This window comes from Manis javanica, chromosome 2 (assembly GCF_040802235.1).
Source record: "Manis javanica isolate MJ-LG chromosome 2, MJ_LKY, whole genome shotgun sequence".
NCBI lineage: Eukaryota > Metazoa > Chordata > Mammalia > Pholidota > Manidae > Manis > Manis javanica.
The window spans coordinates 210,980,407-211,005,100 of NC_133157.1; the positions used below are offsets into that span (position 1 = coordinate 210,980,407).

A 24,694-nucleotide genomic window follows, 5' to 3' on the forward strand; every position below is an offset into this window, starting at 1 on the left:
CCTGCTCATGTTCTGGCATTTCTCTTGTATCCTACAACAATGGAGAAGAAAGAATGAAATAAAGCAAAAACTTTTTCTTTCAAAACCATCTTAGACCAGTCTACTATCAACTAAGTAGGTAATTCATGTAGGAGATCCCACTCAACAGCATCTAATAAAATTTCATCTCAACAAGCAGACAAGGTAGTTGGTTATAAAATTTAAATGGGAATTTGAAAGACCTAGAATAGCCAAAATTTTGAGGGGGTTAAAAAGTTGGTAGATATAAATTTAGTGATCTAAACAGTGTGGTATTGGTATAAGTACAGGCTGAATAGAGCAAAGGAACACAGTAAAATCTGGAAACAGACCGACATATTTTCAGTCAATTGATTTGCTACCAAAAAGTCAAGTTAATTCAAAGAGGAAAGGAAAGTTTTTAACAAATCCTGCTGTAACAACTGGTTCTCTGTATGCAAAATAAATAAATGCTTAGTCATACTATATATAGAAATTAATTTGAAAAGAGTCACTTGACCTAAACCTAAAATCCAGAATCATACAGCAGAAGGAAACACAGAATATTGTGATGACCTTGGGTCACCAAATATTTCTTGGGTAAGACACAAAAAACACTGACTATAATTTTAAAAATGTACAAACTGGATTCTTAGAGACAAAGTTCACATAATATATGATTAATGATTTAAAGTAAACAAGTCAGTAGTAATTAGTATATTCGTGATGTTCTGCAAGACTTCCCGTATCTAGTTACAAAACATATATAGTATTTCAGAAGAAAACCCTCTATGTTTTAAGCAGTTGCTCCCCCATCTCCCCTTCTGGTAACCACCAGTCTATTTCCTGTCTATGGTTTATCTATTTTGGATGTTTCATGTAATATGTGACCTGTTGTATCTGGCTTCTTTCACCTAGCATGTTTCCAAGATTCATCCATATTGTATAGGATGTATCAGTACTACATTCCTTTTTATAGCTGAATAATATTCCATTGTATGCACATACCCTCATTTGTTCATCCATTTATTTGTTGCTGAACCTCTGTGTTGTTTCCATGTTTTGGCTATTGTGAATACTGCTGTTATCTTAAAGATACTGAAAACGGAGCCAGGTGTTGAAGCTTTGATTATTGCTTTTTTCTCCCCATACATTTACCTGTCCATGTGATTTTCTCCCATACTTTCTTCTGTGATTTCCCCACTCCAACTATGTGGACATTTTGCCACCATACCCCTCCCTTTTTATATGCCTCAGAAAAGTTAGTACACACACACAAAATTATAAACCAATCTCTTTGGAGAGCAAGAGTTAGATGAAATAATAACAGCTCCAATCAGTCAATATATAATAAGAATAACATGAATTATCAAGATGGATAAATTTCAAGAACACAGGGATAATGTAACATTAGAAAACTGGTTAATATTAATGAAGTATATTTCATAGATCAAAGGAGAAAAATAGGACCATCCTAGTTTTTCAAGTCTTAGTAAACTGAATCTTAAGGAATACTTCCTTTGCATCATAAAAATTTATATTTAATTAACACTTATTAAGAAAGAGCATATGCAAGGCATTGTATTATGTTTTAGTGATTCAAACATTAAATAAAGCAAATCCCTGCTCTGGAGAACCTAAAACGTGGTATTACTCACAAAACATTCACAGTCTCCTTTTCTGCAGCAGACTATCTCACACATGGGAGTTAATCCAAAGGAAGTAATTCAAATTAAGATACTTTCATAAGTTCATTGCAGTGTTATTTTTAGGAGCAAAATCTCTTAACCTTAATGTCCCACAATAGGGGAATAGTTGTGGAAATTTCTTCACATTAACTCAATGGACTATGATGCATCCATTAATAAGTTTCCTTCAGTACCCACAATGTGCCAGCAAGCTAGCACATAGACTAAATTAGTTCAAAGGCCCTGCAGTAATACTGAACTCTATATGTGAAGTAATATAAGTTGTACAAAGTATAACAGAGTTTTACAACTGCCGCGTCACTGACATTTTGGATCAGGTAATGCTTCCGTGGGGTCCAGGGGTTTGTCCTGCACACTGCAGGATATTTCACAGCCTCCCTGACCTTCACCAGTGGTCCAGCACACCCTCCTGCTTGGTTTTGGTAACTGAAACCATCCCACATGTTCCCACATGTCCCCTGGGGGGCAGGCTTGCTTTGGTCAAGTATATTGTGTATTTGACATATAACACAGTATTCTATATATAGTTTGACTACAACTATATAAAAACCAATATTGAAAAGAATAAAAGTTGGGAGAAACAATGAGGAAATATTGCTTCCTATAATTATTTGATGTAGGGCAGGGATATGGGACAAGCATCAAGATTAAATTTCCTAAAAATGCTGAGATAGAAATAGTATAGGAAGAACAGGAGGAACCTTTTAGTCCCATGAGATGGAAATCTGTGAAGTGGGTACCACGTGGGCTGTGCTGACCTAGGCAGGCAGCGGGCTCTGGGGAAGATGTATCGGGCAAGGATTTGGGGCTCATGCCTCATCTGTCTCTGATTATGTGATCTTGAGAGGATCACCGCCCCTCTGGGTTTCAGATTCTGTCTTTTGCTGGCATTTAGTGAAACCTGAACTCGTCTTAATAGTCCAGACTTTCTACTTTTTCCATAATTATCCAGCCTCTATACTCGCTGTCTCCTAACACCAATATACTGGGTGCTCACTTTATGCCCAGGAAAGCACCAAGTGTTTTAAAAGATGCAATTAGTGGAAAATGTAATCTTTGCTCTGGATGCATTTATAATTTGGAGAGGGAGAAAACAAGCCTTAGGAAAACAATTTAACACATTTTACATCTTACACTAACTGTTTCACATATGTTGGTCTTGTTGGCCCAATTATATGCTTGAAAAAAAAGACACCCCAGGATGGCAGAACACATACCCAAGGCTGAGAACCTCAGAGGAGGCTTCACTTTCTAGGGGTAACAGTCTTCACTACACTGGTCCCTTCAGTTACTAAACAAGTAAGCAAACAATAGCAAGCTCAGGAGAGGGGGGATTCCAGAATTTTTATGACATATTGCCCGAAATGCCTGGTTATTAACAAAGAAATATGAGACACATAAAGAAATAGGAAAGTGTGACCCATACCCAGGAAAAAGAGCTGGCAGCAGAAATAGTCTGTGAGAGGGACCAGATGTTAGATTTAACACAGACTTCAAAGTAGCCATTATTAACATGTTCAAAGAACTGAAGGAAATTGTGATAAAAGAGGTAAAGAAATGTGTGATATCAACATCACAACAAATAGAAACTATCACCAAAGAGCTAGAAATTTTAAATGAAATGGAAATTCTTGGGATGAAAAGTACAATCATTGAAATGTACCATTTATTAAAGGGGCTCAACACTATCTCTGAACTGAGAGAAGAAGAAACAGCAAGCTTGATGATAATTCAATAAAGAGTATGCAATCTGCAGAAGAGAGAGGAAAGGGAATGGACAAAGGTGAACAGAGCCTCAGATTACAAAAGGTTGAAGAGTAACTTGGAAGTTACTCCTAGTTCCCTGTTAGGAGAGGCCAGCAGATGCCACCCTGGTCAAGTGATCTAAGTGAACATCAGCAGGAGCAGGATCGACTGAAGTCGTGCCCCAGCCGATAGCAGCAATGAGAAGGACACAGCAATACTTCCATGGTATTTCCTCCCTAGATACCCCACCTGACTCACATCATGAGGAAACACATGAAACCAGATGATGAACACTCTGTGCACTAACTTGCCTGTAATCTTTAAGGATATCAAGGTCATGGAAGTCGAGAGAAGAACTGTTCCTCACAGAAGGAGAGTAAACGGCCTTGACAAGTAAATGCAATGTGTGCTTCTGAACTAGATCCTTTGGCTGGAATCACTAACAAAACTTGAATGAGTTCTGAGAATTAGGTAGTGGTAATTGCCACTGCCAGTTTCCTGATTTTAACATTTATATTTTGGTAATTGAACATAAGTAAATGCTTATAATTCTACCAGGTTCTCAGTAATTTTTTTTATTTTCCTATAATTAAAATTACTATAAATGCCCTATCATTAATTTCTCACTATTTTTACTTTGATAAGTTTTAAGAGTAAAACTTTATGTTTATGAGAATTTTAGGTATTTCTTGTGAATTGAATTGGTGCTATTTTTTCTTTTTTTCATCTTATATTCCCTCATTTTGCATTTTAATCCAGAGGCAAGTCTAGTATTGTTGGTGACGCCCATGAGCTCCTCATCTACTCCTGTACTCTGTTTTCATAGGCCATAGGGTTTGGGCTCCCTCCATTCCTGTATACGCTCCTATAATTTTTGTGATTCTTTGAAAATCTGAATTTCTAATCTCGACATTTTTTCTTTCTTTCCTTTGGGAGTTAGTTGTGATGAGATACCAAAAATGCTTCCATGTCAGTGTATTTAGATAAATTGGTGGATTGGTTTTGGGAACCCTGAAGAACTCTGAAGTCAAAGACTAAAAAAGGAGAAAAGAGAATTACATAAAAATAAACATTTGGAGTAACTGTAGCCTTTACTCTTTGGGAACATTTCCCTTTACTTTTCTGAAAAGAATATTTTTGTGGCAAGTACTTCAGAAGAAATTGTAACTAGAGTAATTAACAGTGATGTCTTCATTCTTAATTTTCTAAAGCTTTGTTTTAAAACTATGGCTCTTTAAATCACTGATGTATAGTATTAAAAAATAAACATGATACTCAAACTCATTTCCTGCTTCTTAATGAAGTGTTACTGTTTTAGCCACTCACTTCTTATAAATAAATATACCTAGGGAATGAAAATAAAAATTTTAAGTGAGAAAGAGAGAAGTATATAAGAGAAGGGAAAAGAAAACTTGTGGAGAGGTTGTACCTCTAGTGGAATCCTAGCTTTGTGTTTTGAAGAGTACTATTTATATATTTGTGTTAAGTTCCTGACAAGTTGTATACAAATTTGTTGCTTTATTAAAACAGAGAAAGTTACATTTTCAAAGACCCTTCTGCTGTTTTGTAAAGCAAACAAAAACAAAAATCAGTCATTTTTAAGTATGTTTGTCATGTTTTCTTGTAGATGTCTAAGGTCTAAGTTGGGTTGCACACAAGTTTTGCAAAGGGCCAGAGAGCAAATATTTTAGTCATGTGGGCCATATGGTAAACTACTCATCTCTCCTGTAATAGGAAAGAAAGGAGGCATACACAATAACACAAATGAATAAATCTCCACTATGTTCCTATGAAACATTATTTGATTTCTTCTTTCAACCACTCAAACATGTGAAAACTATTTTTAGTATGTGAGCTGTACAAAAACAGGCCGTGGGCATAGGTCCATGGGCTGCATAGTTGACCTCAGTCTAAGTGCTTGCTGGCAGACTAGGACTTTATGAAAAGCCATTTCCTCAAATTAAAGAATTAGAGATTGAGTAAATTTTCTAACATACTTTTTGGTAATTGAGTTAATGTTCCCTTACATACTTTAGAGAGCTGGGTGGGGAAAGATTAAATGGGTTGAAGATTAGGAAACTAGGTAATGTTTGATGGAGAGGTTGTTGGGCATGCCTGAATTTACAGCAAATCTGTAACCCTGCATGGAGACTTGTGGCAAAGGCACTGAGTTTGCCTAACACATGGCAAGCACTTAGTAAGTATGTAAATGTAGAGTTTGCCTACCCACATGGGAAGCACTTAGTAAGTACATAAATGTAGAAATAGCAGCATAGCTACTTACTGTAGTTCTCTATTTAGTACTAAATATTTTCAGCAAACTAACCAGTTGCCTGTGATTCTAAATTAAAGTTTTAAATCCTAGTTCCAGTTGTCCTAACTTTCCACTGGCAATCTAAGTGCAAAATGTCTTAGTTGTGCTAGGCCATGCTCTTGAGCAGTGTGTCAAGGTATTACTACCTAGTACTTTATAGAAAAAATCCTTGATCTGGTAACCACTGTTCTAACTCCCATTTTCAAAAGTTCCTGATTGTAAAACTTTTTTATATGATTGTCAAGTTCTGACACTATAGTCTCCCAGTAAGCTCTTACTTTAGAGAAACACTAAACATATAGAAAAGTATTTTAACTCCATATTTTAATCTTGTGAAAAATGATTTAAAAACATGGACAGAGTCCAGAGTTTTCATTTTAAATAAAAACAATATAGTGAGATAAACCATTTTTTAAAAAACAGATGTTACTGGCTTAGGTCATTACCTGGGAAATAACTAGGAATTACTCTGAGGAACATATTAAAGAATAGGAACTTATGCTTTAATTCATAATTTCATATAGACTTTACCATGATGTATAATGAAATAAACCTTTGTATATTTTTATTTGTTTGTTGTTCCTGGTTGGTGTTTGAACTTGTGAGATAGGAATGTTGAAAAATATCTGTAAGATTTTAATTTGGTTTTTAAATTCTTCCTTATTAGGTTGACTATCAGTTGTACCATAATTAAAGTTGTCTTTTTGATTGACATTTTGTAGAATAACCAGGTTCTAGATTAGAATTATATAGGATAAATTACATAGAAACTCAAAACAGTTTTCATTTATTTGTGGCTTTATTGTTTACAATCTTTTGGGCATCATCTTTGTCATGTAAATGAATTTAGTAATTTATGATATTTTATTGATATTTAAAAGCACTAATCTGAAAGCTGCATTTCATGAGTTGAAATAATAATCATTAGCCCTGATTTTTTTTTTCCCTTTCCAGTTTGGTGGAGGTTTTTTTCTTTCCTTTTAGTAGTGTTTTCCTGTGCCAAGGCCTCTTCAAGTATCACAGATCAACATGATGAGAGATTAACATATTTTTCTCCTAATCTTTAATATAGCTGGTTTTTTGTGTTTTCTGATTACAGACCTTGCTTGCATGTACAAGTTATTTAGTTGTGTGCCAAATGGTTTGAAGACCATGTGTGTGTGTGTGAGTTCCTGCTTGAGGGAACAAGGTAAAAGCCCTTGTTTCTGAGGAAGGAAACAGAAAGAACCCCATTGATTATATTCAGGTCAGTAAATATAGAAAATTCTCTATAAGTTTATGACAAAGTGGTTTTGACAAGTGCTAAAAAGGTCACTTTTATTAAGCTATATATTATGTATTTTTTTACTTTGTCCCAAGGGTAAATTAATATGTGTAAATTATCCTAAATATTTTAGAATTTTGCAAAGTAGGCCTATTTATATCAGGTAGCAGGACTCAGCTGCTCTTTTCACTTACTCAAATATTTGATGAAGCCCTTATATGCCTTAGTGTTCATACACCTCCTGTGTAGGAAGAAAAACTGTTTGTTACTGTTAGTTTCAAAATGGTTTTGCTTTCAATTAGTATTATGAATAAATTATGCTGCAGTTTTCCATTTTTTAAGTATAAATAAGAAGCTTTTTTTGAATATTTTTAAAGCTCTTGTTGGATTCACCCATTAGTTGAGACAATGAAATGAAAATAAGTTGAAAACAAAACAGAATCTATGAGTTTAACACTGAATACACACATGTATCAGCAAAATGATAATAATCATACATGATCACCAGTATATTGTTAATAGAAATATTATTAATAATATATACTAAATTTCTTTTGTTTTTTGAAAGGGCTTATTGGATCTGAAGAGTAGGTTTGATTGCTTCCTCCAGGAATCATTTAATAATGACCGGCTCTTTAAACAAACTATTGCAGGTGACTTGGAATATTTTCTCAACTGCAACTCCAGGTCCCCTGAGTTTATCATTATTTATTGATGATAAGCTAAAAAAGGGAGTAAAAGGGGTAAGTATAAATGTGTGTGAAAACACATTAAATTTTATTTGTAAATACAAAAACTGTATTTTGTAAGTCTGAAATTAAGCATTCATTATTCTTTGCTGTACTGTGTACTTCGCTTACATGTGTACTGTGATTTTTGAAAAGAATTGTTTAAGTATTTGATGCGGTAAGAAGAACTTTGCCATTTCTCTTAATGTGTAATTGACATAAAAACAAAGAACTACATAGCCATAGTTACTGACCAGTCTATAGACAGCAAGAGTCAGATATGCTATAGAGATGTAACTAGCAAACAGCTATCTGCAGCATAGAATGTTGTTTGCTGTCATCTGGTCTGGGGTCTGTGTATCAAACAATACCTGGATGCAGAAAATTTGAAGGCATAAACCAGAATGGCTATCAAAAAATAGTTTGAAAGCATATGTTGAAGCTCATTTTTAAGCCTTTATTATATATACTGGGACCTTGGAAGCTCACCACAGCATAGAAAATCATATTAAGCATATTGTGATCACACATAAAATTTATTATTTTTTTAAATTCATTTTGGAACTTATGAAGCAAAAAGGAAAAACAAATGTCTGTAGGTTCTCAGGCAGGCAGCTGCAACAAAGAAACAGGAAGAAGATGACCATGGACACAGAATAGAAAAGACACATCTGTTTGGTCTTCCATAAATTTTAATACAAGCTTTATACCAACTGCACCACTATCATCTTGTCTTTCCTTAAAAGATAAGGGCAACAGGCAAGGGGTCTTTTGACTCTTTTAATTAATAAGAAATTATTACCCTTCTTTGGGAAAATTTAGGTTTCAATTGAGTTTAAATGAAAATAAGCAGTCCTTTTGGTTGTGTAATTTTCTAAAGTTGTTGCAAGATTTTTGTGCTTAAAATTTCATTGCATCTGTTTAAGTCACCCTTTAATCCTGCTGCGTGTCACTGCATGCCTCCATCTCAGCGGAGCCCTGGGGCCTGGAGCTCCACTCTGCCCCCGGATGAGGGCTGTGCTGGGCGGGGATGTGGGAGCTGTGCTCGTGCTGTCTGAAGCAGGGGGCCCTCTCTCAGGCCGGTTCCCTCCTCCTTAGAGTTCTCAACCCGATGATTTGTTACCAAACAGTACTGGTTTTAAATATAGATGAACTATGGTGCTATTTTGGTAGAACTACAATGTTTTAATTGTTAAATCTTCTTTTCATTGATTTTTCAGCAAACAGAACAAGAAGTAGAAACAGTATTGGATAAGGCAATGGTCCTTTTAAGGTTGATGCAAGAAAAAGATATATTTGAATGTTATTATGAGCAACACTTGGCAAGGAGACTTCTCACAAATAAAAGTGTTTCTGATGACTCTGAAAAAAATATGATATCTAAGTGAAAGGTAAGCGGTACACAAGATGGAATGGAGTCTGTCCAACCAACTGATGTTTACCACATGATTAAACACTAGTAGCATATGATTAGAAAATACTTAATTTAGTTAAAATCTTTTTTAATTAGCAAAGGTAGATTTTTTTTTTTGAGCAGGTTATACTTTTGTACAGGTTCTGGGACATTCAGAGTTGGCTGGAATTTCTCTTGGTATGACAGGGCACTTTCATGGAAATGGGGAGTATCACCGTATAGTTCTGTTTCACAAAGTGTGGTCCATAGACTACCTTTACCCATTACCGCCTGAGATGCTTGTTAAAAACAGAGTTCTGGGCCCTACCATCAGGAAGGCATATCAGAATCTGAAAGAGTCTGGGAATCTACATTATAAAATAGAATCCTTGGGTTATTCATAGAGCAACTCTTGGAAAGATTTAGAAAAGATGGCAGTAGCTTGGAATAGTTTATTTCTTTGTACATTTTCTCATCCCAAAATCCCTCATTTATTTATGTTTGTGTTTTTCCTTCATAGACTGAATGTGGATGTCAGTTAACATCAGAACTGGAAGGAATGTTTAGGGATATGAGCATCTCAAGCATAACTATGGATGAATTCAGGCAACATCTACAGACAACTGGGGTAAGATTCTCCACTTATTTCTACTTTTAAATGAAATTCATTCATTTAAAGTCTTTTTGTTTTTAATTAAAGCATCGTTGATAACAATATTACATTGGTTTAAAGTATATGACACTGTTATTCATCAGCTCATGTAGTCTTCTGCAGTGGGCATTTTCATCCATTATGAGAATTGAATTGCTGGGGTTGGTTCCTTAAATGTCATGAGAGACAACATATGTATTGTCCGAGTGCTTTAAAAATCATTTTCCCCCAGATAAGCTCTTCTTCTAACTATCAATGTTAAAATACTTATTTCTTACTCTTCTAAAACTAAGTTTATCCTCCCTACATGAAGGAACGCACTGAACATTTAATGAACAGTGATTCTGCTGCTGTAACCATTCTAGATCACGGAAAGAATCATGGGCCGAGACAGGCGTCCTGAGTTTTAGTGCTCTTGCTTTCACTCGCCCTCAGCACCCAGCGCTGTGCTGTAGGAGACTTGTTTCCCCGCTATCCTGTGCCTCAGTCTCCTCATTCACATCTGTAAGATCAGCCTAAATGGGCCTGATGTCTGACGAACTGAATATTAAACACTGACACCAGTGCATTTTAAATGTGATTTTGTATTGTGACTCCCAAAAGGCAGTAAGCTAGAATCTATACAGCTTTGGAGTCCAGCGGGGGTTTTTGTGAGGATTCAGTGAAGTTCAGAATTTTGTTTCTTTCTTACTGTTTTTCAACTTCACCTTTAACCTTAAGTTTTAGAGAACTCCAGCTTTTCTTTGACATTTTCTCTCTCAAATAGTATATACTGCTTTGTAATTAAGACATGTCACACCCATGAAAGAAATTTGGAGATCTTTCTGCTGATATTTAAATATGAGATCACTTCTACTGGTTCCATAGTCTCTTCACAAGTAAAATAAATGAAAATACCTAATTCTATAGAAATGGGCATTTATATATATTAAGGCATTACTGGGACTTCTGGTCCCTCTCTATTTTAAATAGTTGTATAATTTGCCTCATATTTGTAGTGTAGATGAGCTGAGAGCAGAAAAGATAAAAGTCTACAGTAAATAGAAATTCGGTTGGGGAGAAACTGAATAATGTGATGATCCTAGATACTTTTGTCTTTTTTAGATTGTTTAGGGATTTGTAACTTTAATACATTGATACATATTTTCATGTGATTCAGTTTTTTTTTCTGTTCATTCTTATTCTTCGACTAACTTTACATATATTGAGAGCTACAGCGAGACAACTAGTTGGAATAAATACTCTGTTGAAACTACCTGTAAGGGAAGGTTCAACACCCTTACTGTTTTAGGTATTGTTGAAAATTACCTGGCCTGTGATCTTGAAGGCCCTTTGACAAGAAAATTAGGTTCTTTGCTCTTGACTACTTTGTTGGGGTTGTCTCATTTAAAAAGAGGGAGAGAATGATTATTCAACATAATGATTTCATCAGATCTGTTTGCCTTTCAGTTGTTTAAAGTTTGTGAGTTTTCCAGACTTAAATCTTGATTGTTCAGACATACCTCTCACTCTGGTAGAGTATTTGTTTAGTAATTTGTTAACTACAGTAAGGAGAGTACTTATCAAGATGCTCCATTTTTTCTGCTAATTTGATTGCAGCTTCTACTTAACTATAAAGCCACTATTTACAAGGAATTATTAGCTTTCTCATAATTGTTTATGCTAAGGACCTTAAGCTCTAAATTTCCTATACCTCAATCTGCATTAGACAAATTTGATGAAAAGTGACAGATTAATCAAAACAGATCTTGAGCTTTCTGAAATCTTCGAGCCCTTTTAAAATATCACCAATCCTGCAGCTGATGATTCTTTGTAACTTTCTTAAAGGTTCTCGGTCTGCTGAAATATACCAAGACACTGGCTCTTCACTTTCTTTTAGAAGTCATAAAATAAGTACTTTCTTGAAATTCTTATAATAATTGTGGTATATTTTACTTAGCTAAATCTTAAGCTGAAATAAATTTAAGTATTTGTCCATTTTTACCTCTGTTTTTATCTTTAAAACAGGGACATGTAAGGAAAACCATCTTACAATCATATTTCTGTTTATATCACAAATCACATCAGATCCTAACAAACTTTTCTGGTACCTCTGTCTGTGTATTTGCCCCTGTCATGTGCTATCTGAATATAGGCTAAGTGGCCTCAAATATTGCTAAGATAGTTAGAAAGAGACAATACAAACTTTTAGTAAAAGTTCTTTAAGGTTTTTTTTCCCTTCTATTTAACAAGTAATTCATCAAATGTTTTCTGTGCAAAGCATTGTTGTAGAAGTGGGTATACATAGCAGAACAAAATAGACACAAATCCTGCTATGATGGAGCTTACATTCTGATCTGGGAGACAGATAATGAACCAGATAAATAAACATAGCACCTTAGCTGCTGATAGGAGCTGCAGAGGAAATCTGCAGCAGGGAAACGTGGTTAGGGAAGGCCTCCTTTAGAAAAAATGACATTTTGAGCAAAGACTTGAATATTAAGGAATTGTGTGGATATATGGGAGAAAGATAAAAAGACTTCATTGTCTAGGATATATTGAATCAAGTTGTGACCCCCCACTCCCAGTCCCCAATTTCAACAAAAACAGTTATCCGACCTACTCTTTTCATCCTCTGAGAATCTCTGCTATGATCATCTCTCCTATGCATCATCTAAGATTTCTAGTTGCAGTTTTTCTAAAGTGGAGTAAACAATTAGTAGATATGTGGGGAGAAATCTGACTGTGGAAAACTTCTTTATATTATAGATTTAATTTCTCTCTTTTAAGAATCCGTTATCACCAAATCATGAAGGTTAGATAAAAATGGCGTAATGGTTTAGAACAAGCTGTGAATATCAATAATAAAGATAATACTTCACCCTTAAAAATTCCTATTGATACACTTTATTGTTTTCTTTAAAATTAAATTTGTTCAAAGAATAAATAATTGTGACAGTATTTCTAACGTATATTTTCTAGAGGTAGTCATACATTATACAAATATTTAGATCACCTACTATGTAGGACTGGATATACAGTGTCCCGTGGAGAGGTTGTTAAAATGTGAACTACATGTAAAAAACAAGTTTTGTCAATGTAGTTGAAATGTGAATGGTATACTAGAAATATGTTGTTTGTATGTTAAGATGGTTTAAAAGATTTAAAAGCTGAGATAAAAGATACTATCATAGAAATTTCTTTAAAATGATGGTGATATATGGTCCCTTGATATTTTATCTGTAAATCAGCTTACAAGCCATAATGTTACACTTCTCAGTGACACCAGTAAGACTTTGTTCACATGCATAGAGTTATCCTTTGATTAGTTTTTTATAAAGCCAACAACATAAGCAATAATTATAAATATTTCCCAAGATAGTTAAAATTTGGAATACACTGGGATAGGTCTAACCTTTAAGAAGAGTTATGTGCTAGATATTGGACATGGAGCTAACTACTTTGATAACTCTAACACAGTGTCAATGTGGAATGGGTAACAAATCCTAGTTAATTGGGGGGCATATGTCTTTCTCTTCTGCACAGGTATCTTTAGGTGGTGTTGACCTCACAATCCGGGTGCTAATGACAGGATACTGGCCCACTCCATCAGCCACACCAAAGTGCAACATCCCACCAGCCCCAAGACATGCTTTTGAGATATTCAGAAGGTAAACAGAAATACAACTTTGCTTTTCTGAGTGCAAATAATTGTCCAAAATTGAAATAAATTTGAGCATTGGTAGTGTCCCTGATTGAGGCTATACTCCATTTTTAACCTCATGTTCTAAAGGAGAAGTTATTATCCCTATGCTTTTCAACTTGTAAGAAAGAGCTGTATACATTCTTTTCAGAGGAATGTTTATTAATGTCTTTTCTTCAGCATTCAGTGCATGGTTAGGAGTATATTTTGTGTTGTTGATGTCTAACAGTGGCTTAGGGTGAATTGATTATGAAGAAAGGTAGTCTTCAGAACAGCAGTGACTGAGCAGAGGCCAGGGGCAAGTGTACCAGTAGAAATTTTTTAGTATGCTATGTTTGTCATTTAATACCTAGCGGAATCACTTAAGTCTTTTTCCCTCTATCTCCGTCTCCCTCCCCCCTCCTTTTATTGTTTCCTTTTCTGTAAGTTACTGGAGCTGAGCTTGATTCCTGAGATTTCCTTGAGCTTTCAAAGTCTCCCTTCCAGACACATTTGTTAAAGTTGTTATCCTGTGGTTATAGTTTCCCACGTATAAATTGCATGATTCTCTGAAACCTGATTTGATTTGCTGAAGGTTTTACTTAGCCAAACGCAGTGGCCGACAGCTCACGCTCCAGCATCATATGGGTTCTGCAGACCTCAATGCCACCTTTTATGGACGAGGTAAGAAGGTAAAAATTGATAGTTTGAACATATTTATATTAAGTAACTTAAAAGCAGTCTGTAGAAGTGATTTGTGGATTTTTTGGACATGCATAAATTATTAAAAATAATTTTTAGTAATTATTAAATAGGGTATATTTTTCTGTTTCAAATATTAAATGGGGGGAACATAGCTCTTTGATTTACTTCTATTCCTTCAGTTATTAACTTAATTTGACAGTATAAAGACTACACCAGCAATCTTCCTTAAGGAAAAAATAATAGATACTTACACATTTTATTTATGTGTAAATTATTAGACTTGAAATAGTATTGCATAAAATAAAATGGAAATTGATTTGATGGATACAAAACTATGAGTCTTTTTAAAATTTTCAGTATCCTGTAATCCTTATTGCCAATAAATAAAAATCAGGAAAGTTAACACTTGAGATTTGTGAGATGTACAAAATGTTACTAAAGTGAATATTTAAAAATTAACAATATTCTAGTGAATTGCCTTATTTTTACAATGTGATTGCTTTTTCATATCTAAAATCATGAGGTTTAGAGTAATAATTTACTTGTATTATTTGATGTAATCAGTCATTGACCTTCAAATAGAAAAATAGTAGCTTTAGCCTTGAAAAGATTTCAGAACTCACTGATTATAGTGGACTTTATGGGACAGAATCTAAGTTCACTCTAAGTAGGTTCTATTGAGCAAAATAAAATTCCCTCTTAAAAAAAAATAAGAAAAAGTAGGAAAGAAAAAAATGAAATCTCCAACAATCCCAAAATGAACTGATCAGTTTCTTGACTTTGTGGAAAATAAATGAATGGACATAAACTCTTTTTGCATTCGTGCAAAAATAGGACTCGCTTGCTCTGACTAATCTGAAGCTGCTTTTACTGCGGGGCATTGGTGTCGGGGACACTCAGAAGAATGGTCACGGTTTTTTAACCTTTCAGAAAGCCTGTGGGTGAGAGCTTAAAACACAGCAATGCTAAGGCTGCTAAAGACTCACTCTCTGGAAGAGAGGTTCATCCTCCTGGGGGCTTCCCTTTAAAAACAATTTTAAAGGCTCTCACTCAGAGGAGCACACATGTAAAATCTAAGTTTCAGTTAACTGAAGCCTAAAATGTGGCAAAGATGGCAGGGTGACCTAGAGGCAAAGGGACATGATGTGAAGTTTGTCAAACTCAAGTCTGAGTTCCTATCCTTCTCTCCATATTGATGTGACCTTGAACTGGGCTTTCTACAGAGTTGATTGAATATTGCACAGGAACCATAAAAATGGCTTTTTGTAAGCACTTTCAAATGTTAGTTTCTGATTCTCTTTTATGTTTATGTGTATATGTGTAATAGTGACAGCCACCATGAGACTGGAATGCTTACTGTTTTCCAGACCACTGCCCCTCAACCTGAATTCCTGTTTTCCCCTGCTTATAAGGTGACTCCAGTCCTTTTCCAAAATTTTATTTTATTTATTTTATTTTATTTTATATTTATTTATTTTATATTTATTATATTATGTATTTATTTTATATATTTATTATTTTCTTTTCTTTATTTTATTTTATTTTATTTTATTTTTTCTTTTCTTTCTTTCTTTCTTTATTTTATTTTATTTTTATTTTTTAATTTATTTTATTTTTATTTTTCATGTTTTATGCTCCTAGGGGTCATTCTGGTGAAAAACGTCATTTAGTTGTTCCTGGACCAGCTCGTTGGCTTCCAACAAACGCCGAGGCACCCAGGCGGGAGTCAGTCCCCGCCGGGTCGTCCAGCCGCACACGCCCAAACGTTCCGGCCGGCCGTTGGCCACGACTTTTTTTTTTTCAATAAGACAATTTTAAAATTAATTTTTATTTTTAAGATTAAAGCATCCTCATTGACAGTTCAGCAACAGTCCTTGCTTACACTAGAGCAGGGGTCCTTATCACTTGGTTTGGCCCAGCCCTCTTTGCTGCCTGCTTCTGGTAAATACATCCCTTTCTTTTGGTGAATTGCTTATCATCCCCATTCCAGCCATGGGGCTATTTTGGGGGCTGCCCATCATGGTATCTATGGCTACCAGTGTGGACATGTGATCCAGGCTGGGCCATCCATCTGAGCTCTTTCTTCCTTTGGATGTTTTTTCTTAAGCGAGATGAAGAGAAGCTGAGCTGGGCACCGTGAACTTGGAGCTGCCCGTGGCCATGGTTGGGCCTTGTGCGGTCTGAAAGACTGAGGTATGCTCGTGTCCGCTCCGGCTGTGCATGAGGCTAGCCTTTCTCTTGCCGTTGGCGGGTTGCTTATGTGACTCATGTGCTTCCCATTTGGTGTCTTTAGTGTCAGTTGGGAGTCTAGCATGTGCAGCCAAGCATTCTGATATTAATACTATTTTTTCATCAGATCCCTGTCTTATTTCTTTCCCGAATCCATCTGAGCTGATCAATCCCTTGCTCAATGAACATAATCTGCACATCCTTTGTTCCTGCCTCTGGCCCAATTGTTTTCCCTGCTAGGAATGTTTGTCCTGTCTTACCTCGTTCTCTAAAGCCTCACTTCCTTAAGTCACTCTTCCGTGAAACTTGGTTTGTCCTCCACAAGTTCAAGAGAGTATTTCTTTAGCTTAACATCTAAAGTTTAGATTCTAAAACCTGAAAATCACCCGATATTATTTACTAATTGGTATTCATCCTTGCTATGTATCTACCCAATTAGAATAAAAATTTCAAGCTCAACTTAAGTATAGAACTAAAGGGACTAGTTTCAAATTACAAACCCGGTGTGGGGTGGAATTCGTTGAAGTTTCTTTCCTTAAAGATACTCATGTCTGACTGATGGTAATAGAGGAATGCATTACAATGGAAAATGAGAGAGTTTAAGCCATTCCAAGTCTCTAGATTGTTAGGGGTTTTGGGGAAGAGACAGAAAGTAATTTAAAGAAAGTGTTGGAGTTTGCTAAATGATAAACAATGGAAAACCATAAGCATTCCATGATCTAGAAACATAAAAAATGTCACTAGAACCTTTGAGAGATTTCTGGAGCAAAGAAGATCATGCTGTAGCCAGGTAGTGCAGTAGGGTGGAGATGTGGTATTTGAGAAATAGCCCAAGTTTAAGCTAGAGTTCGGGAACAGAAGGGATAGATGGGAAATCAATCTAGGATCAAAGAGGGTCTTCACATAGCCACAGCGATGGACCGAGAGTTCAGTGCAGAGAGTTAACAGGGAGATTATCTAGGGGAAACTGTTACAGCACGAGGGAGTAAATTGGGTGATGAACAGAAGTGGGCTTTCAGGGTGTGCGGCAGAGTACACGAGGAAGTTTCTCATGAATCAGGGGAGTGTATATGGGAATGATTCACAAAAAAGAAGGTGGACATGTGTAAAAAAGAGTTAGAGTTTCCCTCACATACAGACAGACCTCTGATTCCAAAGGGTTTGAAAGTAATTTAATAACAAACCTCATTTGGAATTTGAAGGAGAAACTAGCAAGATCCTGAAATAGTTACTTGAAATTTGAAGTCTTTTTCATTTAAAATTATTCTAAAGATGCCTATGGAAGAAACTGGTTTCTTATTCCTCCTCCCCCTTGCACCAGGGCATCCCATATGCCTATTTAGGCCAACTTGCTCAAGTCCCCCGTATGTGGGAGGATACCTTGCCTATTAGGCTTTCAACATGTGTTTACTACGGAATCTAACCTGTCATTCTACAGTTCTGAAGAAGAGTCAAATGTGTATTACCTCAGGAAAAATGACTTAAATTGACATGACAGATATTAAAAGACTGGTATAAGATTTATTTGAACAGCAGGTTGTTAGGGAAGGGAGGCAGAGGGAGTACAACTCATAAGAGAAGGTGGAAGATAAACACCTAAGTACTTTAAATTCTGCCTTGGGCTAGCCTTGCTCCTAAAAAGTCCTTACCACAGCAATCTGAACGCAGTGAGCAACCAGATAATTCTCACCTGACCGGCTGGCTGGCTCCAAGTCTGGCTGGTGGTCTATCTAGTTTACCAAGGACCCGCCCAGGTACATGCAATAGAGGGTGTTTGCTAACCTTTTTAGAATTGATGATGCCCCTGTTAGCCAAATGGGGAACACCAGAGGAGAAAGACCCTACTCAGCCTTCTGTTCATGTGCCATCCCTGGTCTCAGTGCTTCATCTTTAAAATGAGAATCTTTAACCCAGCATTGTGATTTGGAGCCCAGAGGCTGGCTCCTTGCCCCGTTCTCCCTGTGTACTCTTTGTGAACATGCCTATGTCTGTCTTCCTCTCTTAATCATCTTTGCAGCCTTGGTGGGGAGGGGGGCCTGCTTCCAGCATTTTCTCAGTTCTTTACAAAAGCAGGTCCTCAAGGAGCGTTCAGTCCCACGTGTATTTCTGTGGCTAGGACTCACCTTAGGAATGTTGCATTTCAAGCACCCCTCCTGCACCTCTCTCCTCCTGTTCTCTAATTTTCCCACAGGTATCAAGGAGCTGTTTCCTCTTCCTCCCTCTCCACCTTGTACGCACATAAATCTATTCACCTTGTATCCTCACAAAAGCTTTCCTTAACAGCCACCTCTCCCATTGTCCCTGGCCCCTAGTCACTCTTGACCCCGTTGCTCTCCATTCTTCTCTTTTTAGCATTTACTTCTCCAGCAAACTGTCTTATGTGTTTGTAGTCTTTCTCCACCACCATCCTACCACCCACTACAATGTCAGCTTCACAGGGCACATCTGTGCTAGTTTATCTGCTCCCGTATCCCAGCACCTACAGCAGTGCCTGGGACTTAGCAGGTGCACAAAAACCTTTGTGCAATGACTGGATGAGCACAGTTCTGTCCGCCACTTGCAGCTGCCTGCTGCCAGATCCTCGGCTCGGTGGAGTTGAGGGTTGTGTGACCTGCTCCTGCAAACCTGAGTCCACCAAACTTGTGTAGGAAAAGGTACATCCCACAGGAAAGGGGCACACATGAGGATCCCAGTTTTGGCAGAATGGGAAATGGAAGTCAATAGTTTAGGACAAAAGGAGGAAATAGAACATGGGACAGAGCTAAGCAAAAAAAAAACCTGGTTTAAAACAAAATAGGGAGGGGAGCTCCAGGTGTAATTTCTGGAATATTTAAGTTGGACTGGTAGGCATAATTATTCAGTTGCAGCTTTCCACAAACACACTCTGTGGCCTTGGGTCCGTCATTGCTAAACTCTGAGCTTCCAATGTCAAACTTAAAAAATGAGGAAGCTGGATGTCTTTTCAGCCCTTTCCAGTGGCCCTTCTTTAAAAGAGGAGTCCCAGGAGAGTGTGATCTGTCCTAATGCTAAGTGTTAGGGATTAGAGTGCAGGAATCCCAAGTCGACCGAGACCTAAGAAATGAGATAAGTAAGGCTTACCTTGGAGTGTCAGCATTACTAATCAGAGCCCAGATACGCAGAGCTGTCTGAGGTATAAGATAAGGTTTCTAGGCCAGTAAGACCATGACAGTCACCAGTTTCACTATGTTAACATGTCTAAAGAAAAAAAAAGTGTCAATAGGGGAGGGCAGGGTGTTCTCTAACCTTGGAAAGACAGAGAGGCCAGAGGCAAAGACTGGCCCTGCCTTGTCATATGCATCTAGGAGAAGGGCCTTAACCCTCTGTGCTCCCCTCCCAGTAGAAAGGCTGGCGTCAGAGCGAGGTAACATGCAGCTAGTGGGCTCTGAGTATTTTCAGGAGACTGCAGGACAATGGTTAAGAATCCAGTCTCCATAGCTGATTTTAAATCCTGACTCTGTCATTTACTGGCCATGTGACCTGGGCAGAGTATTCAACTTGTATCTCTACTTTTTCACCTGTGAAATGGGAGTGATAATTATAGTAAATATTCCCAAGAATTGCCAGGAGGACAGAGTGTAAAGCACTTAGAATGGGGTTGTTATAATTCCATTGGCAAAACCATTTCCTGCTAGTATGCATGTCTCAGACGTAATGATAGTAGAAATTTGTCTCCCTTCTGTTGACACTTTCAAAAAGCAACCTATTCCTTCCCATGTAGGTTTGCTTACAGAGAAAAAAAAAATGTGTTTATCACAGGGATTCTGAGGAATTTCCATCCTAAAGCTTGTAACATCTTATGGCAAATTGATAAATTACTCCTAGTATACCTGGGACTCACAGATTGCCTGACCACGGAGACAAGATACAGGTGTGATGCAAATGGAGAATTTTGGTGCAGGGACAGGTGCTTGTTGAAATCTTAATCGCCACACTGGCATTCTGGTGCCTGTCTCCCTCATGTGAGTTTGGGTTTGCACACGGACACTCAGGCTCTGATTTCCCTGCAAAGTGATATGCACGAACCTGCAGCCTCCAAAGAAGAGGTCAGGTCCAGCTGGCTTTCCCACCCACCGTGGTACACCCACATCAGCTCCCTGTCTGATCCTGCAGCTGCTCTCCCTGCCGTGGGTACCTTTATATGACAGAATAATGAGCTTTTGGAAAATGGTGGGTTAAAAGTACAGGAAAGACAGGAGCTGCAAGCAGAAACACTGATCCAAGGGTGCCCACTGACCTGCCTGCAGTGACTTCCCCTCCTCAAAAAACCAAATGTTTTCATTTCATTCTGGGACCGTGGTTTTCAGGCATTCCTCTGGGCTTTCAGTTATTCTCAGTGAAAAGTATGAGTCATTCTGGAAGGGTTAGAGAACGTTCAGTGATGATTCCCACATCGGTTGGAATCTGTTCAGTAAGATTTCTTTCCTCCTGACACCTTGCTGTGTTGGGTTAACCTTTAGGAATTAACCGATTTGTGAGTTTTCTTTTGTGAGTTTTCTTTTGTTATTGAGAGGGGAAAGAGCTGAAAGGCGAGGTGCATGGGAAGCATAATACACTTAAAGAGGTCTATGAAAAATGGTGGGTGGATAACCTGAGGGGTTCAAGGACCAGGAGGACTCAGGGCGGCTCAGCTTTGTCATGGGTTCTGCTAGCATTTTCTAGACTGGCCTAGGAAGGTAACTCAAGATTATATTGCTCCCCTGGAAAAATGCAACTCGAGCTCCAAGTTAGTAACTTCTAACGGAACTTTTAAGACATGATCCATTGAAGCTGAGTTCTTAAATGGTGGACTTCCTATATTGGATCTTGGGAAAAAAGAAAGAGTCCCAGGAAGCACTGGGGAAAAAATGATTAAGTCAGAAGCACAGACATACCATGCGTTGGAGCTAGAACATGTGTCCCCGAGGTGTGGGGCAGGCCGTGACCTCCCGAAGACCCTGGCAGGACAGACACCTCTCCAGAGCCGCGGCAGAAAGATGCCCTGCATTTAAAGAAAGGAGGTTTGGGGCACTAGGGTTATGCTGACGTCTGCCTCCGGTTTCCTGGGACAGCCTCCCCTCCTGACTCTCAGAGAGCCCTGGGCCTCGGTCTGAGTCCACCAGAGAGTTCTTACGCCAAGGAGAGACCCGTAGGAACTCAGCAGGGGAAGCCAAGCCTTGGTGTGAGGAAGCCAGAGTGAGGAGACCTGGATCTAGACACCCCGTGGGGTTAGGCCTGAGGGACAGTCAGCGGGGGGTGTGAAAGGCAAGGGGGCTCCGGAGTATGAGTGAGGGGCCCAAGGCAGGCCGCCCCGACCCGGCAGGGGGGCGGTGTGGGCGCCGGCTGAGAAGGGAGTGGAGCAGAGCGGGCTGGGGCGGGGTGGGGAGAAGGCGCTAGGGGAGCTGCCCCCGCGGCGACGCGCGCTCCGCGGAGGGGGGAGGCCAGGGTCTGGGGTGGCGCGCGGCGGCCGCCGAGGCTGCGGCGGCCGGAACAGGTGAGCGGCGGCCGGGCGTTCGGTCCCCGCCCTTCCCCGCGCGAGTGTCTCCTCCTTCCGACGCTCCCCGGCGCTTGGCCGCGCCGCGGCCCCCCTTGGTTCGGGGTTTTGCAACCGGCCGCTGGCCTTTTTTCCTCCCCTGTTTCTGTCTCTCCTTCTTCTTTTACGTTGCTCCACCCCGCCCAGGATCAGGCGAGGGGAACCAGCCGGGCTGCGGCGGGCAACTCGCGCCCGGCGCGCCCGCGAACTCCGGGAGCCGAGCCCCGCGCCCAGCCTGCTCCCAGAGAGGCGCGCTCTCCTCGCTCCCCCAGGCCCCGCGTCCTCCCCCCGCAACCTTCCCCACTTTTCCCCCTTTTGCAATCACATGGCATTTTAAGAATGCCGGTAAGATGGCGGTAGCGGCGACGGCGGCGGCAGCGGCGGGGCCGGCCGGCGGGGAAGGCGGCCGGGCCCAGCGGAGCGGGCTGCTGGAAGTTTTGGTGCGGGATCGCTGGCACAACGTTCTGGTGAACTTGAGCGAGGACGCCCTGGTTCTGAGCTGCGAGGAGGGCGCTGCGGCGTACAACGGCATCGGGACCGCTACCAATGGCTCGTTCTGCAGGGGCGCTGGAGCCGGGCACCCGGGGGCCGGGGGCGCGCAGCCTCCGGACTCGCCCGCCGGGGTCCGCACCGCCTTCACCGACCTGCCCGAGCAGGTGCCCGAGTCCATCTCGAACCAGAAGCGTGGCGTGAAGGTGCTGAAGCCAGAGCTGGGCGGGTTGGGCATCAGCATCAAGGGGGGCAAGGAGAACAAGATGCCCATCCTTATCAGCAAGATCTTCAAGGGGCTGGCGGCAGACCAGACCCAAGCCCTGTACGTGGGCGACGCCATCCTGTCTGTGAACGGAGCCGACCTGCGGGACGCCACCCACGACGAGGGGGTGCAGGCGCTGAAGCGCGCTGGCAAGGAGGTGCTGCTGGAAGGTAAGGGGTTAACGCCGCGCGCGGCGCGCACACACCCACCCTCCGGCTCCCGCGGCCTCACACCCACCCGCCTTCACACCCCAGGAGGCCCGGGTGTGTGGGTGGCATGGAGTTATGACAACTCTTACACACCTGGGGGCAACTTGTCCCCACCCTATCGTCGTTACAGGCTCGGACCCAGCAGGGGTGTGTGAAAGGCTAGGCGAGCGGGGTTTCTTGAGCTCCTGCTGTGCGCCAAGCACGGGTCGAATGCTTCCTGTACGTTGCCTCATTTTTACCTGCGGATATCCAAGTGTAGCACAGAGGCTGGGACGTCCCCCTGGAAATGAAGGGCAGCCGCCCACGTTACCCGGCGAACTCCTTGACTAATCGCAACTCTGATAATCAGTTTTCTGCTTTGGCACAAGTTTCCCTTTACAAGCCTGGGCAACCCAGCCAAAAGGGTTGAATACTAAAGGGGCCAGAGAGGGGTGGCAATGTTTGAACGCCCCGGACTGCCGACCAGCCTTCCCAACTTCTCTCCGTGCAATTTGGAAACTGGGTTTGTAGCTGGGGCGTCGTGCCAAGGGCCAGGAAGTATGTTGCAGCTCTCGGCATAAGTTCGCTTCTGGTGCCAGGTGTTTGGCCGGTCAGTCTGGATTCCAGGTTGCTGTGGGTGGAGGGCTGGTGAAGGGCTTTCCTGCCTGCCTTTTCCGGGGATTTTTCCGGAGTGGTGTGGAAACAACTTTGCTTTGTAAACAGTTCCCACTGTGTGAGGCACCTTAGAAAGTACTCTCTTGAGAGCTACTGTCCCGGTCCCCTAATGATCGGGTAGGAATAGAATAGGTAGCAAGGTTTTTGTCCCCTTTTGTGGTTAGGTGGTGTGTGGGCGGGAGAAGGACAGTAGGGTATTAAGTGGATAATGTCTTCTCATTTCCCATTACGGCTGTGTTTTTCACTTGCTATCTACCTCTCTGCCCCTTAGCTTGCTTTGTGTATACCTCTGTCAGCACTAATGTCGTGCAATTATTTTGTCTATTTACCTGGCTTCCCCATAACTGTATATTGAGTGCTGAGTGAATTAATAAACCAGAATGTTTCAACTGAGACCTTGTAAACTGGTGGTTGATTTAAGTCCTAAATTAAGGACTTGTCAATTTCCTGCTCACCAGCTGTGATGCTGGTGTGTGAAACTGAGAAAGTTCAAAGTTGGGAAACCAAGTTTGTTACATGTGACAGCTGATGCCATTCTCTGGTACATGATGGCCCACCTCCTGGCCTAGAATGCAGTGGGTTTTTCCCCCTTCATTTGTCTAGAGGATTTGTGATGTCTTCATATTTAATTGCTACCCTGGATCCAGAAAATGGGAGGCTATTTGCTTTGGCTTGATGATTAACATAAGTAAATAGAAAAAAGTTTTCTTGACTCAAGTATGTGTTGGTTCCTGTGACAAGGGGCAGGTGAGATCTGGGGCAAGTGTAGTTTGGACTATAAACAGCTGGACACCTGCTCAGCTTGCAATATTTACCATAAATATCAGGGAGGACAAAAGGCAGATTATTTTATCTCAAGGCACTACTCTTCTTTACGTCTCTTCTTGGTTTCACTTTAATGTGAAACTTGAAAAGTTTTTTAAAAAGCCTCTTAAAATGTAATGACTTGGCAAGGAACTAAAATATATCTTTCACCCAAAAAGAGAAGAAATGGTGACTCCCTGTAGTGAAAACCACACACACACACACACACACACACACACACACACACACACACACACACACATATCAAGCAGTTATGTCTTCATTGATGCAGCAACTGAAAAGTGAGTTTTGTAGAAACCTCTAACATGACATTCTTACAACTGG

General features: G+C 40.0%; 2 protein-coding genes across 3 annotated transcripts in view; both read left to right on the forward strand.

The window, feature by feature from the left end:
- The first annotated feature begins 7,603 nt into the window (after positions 1-7,603).
- LOC140848035 (cullin-3-like) lies at positions 7,604-15,354 on the forward strand. Of its 2 annotated transcripts, XR_012128490.1 has the most exons (5): positions 7,604-7,773; positions 8,979-9,149; positions 9,672-9,779; positions 13,329-13,453; positions 14,060-15,354. XR_012128490.1 is itself a non-coding variant. In XM_073230113.1 (4 exons), the coding sequence occupies exons 1-4, from the start codon at positions 7,654-7,656 to the stop codon at positions 14,250-14,252; spliced, it is 546 nt and encodes a 181-aa protein (XP_073086214.1). In that variant the 5' UTR covers positions 7,604-7,653; the 3' UTR covers positions 14,253-15,354. The 2 variants fall into 2 exon arrangements, 1 of the variants encoding a protein (XP_073086214.1); XM_073230113.1 differs by lacking the exon at positions 8,979-9,149.
- Positions 15,355-21,943: 6,589 nt separating this feature from the next.
- Positions 21,944-24,694, forward strand: part of LOC140848037 (beta-1-syntrophin-like) — a 130,777-nt gene continuing 128,026 nt past the window's right edge. The window contains exon 1 of the mRNA XM_073230115.1: positions 21,944-22,852. Coding sequence (XP_073086216.1) covers positions 22,279-22,852 — 574 coding nt within the window. The 5' untranslated portion in view covers positions 21,944-22,278. The remainder of the gene's footprint in view (positions 22,853-24,694) is intronic.

Excerpts from the sequence above, each read along its gene's own strand:
- LOC140848035 (XM_073230113.1), top strand. The coding sequence starts at position 7,654 with ATGACCGGCTCTTTAAACAAACTATTGCAGGTGACTTGGAATATTTTC. Across the intron at positions 7,774-9,671 it reads TAAAAAAGGGAGTAAAAGGG|ACTGAATGTGGATGTCAGTT; the intron begins GTAAGTATAAAT and ends TTTCCTTCATAG. Across the intron at positions 13,454-14,059 it reads GCTTTTGAGATATTCAGAAG|GTTTTACTTAGCCAAACGCA; the intron begins GTAAACAGAAAT and ends GATTTGCTGAAG.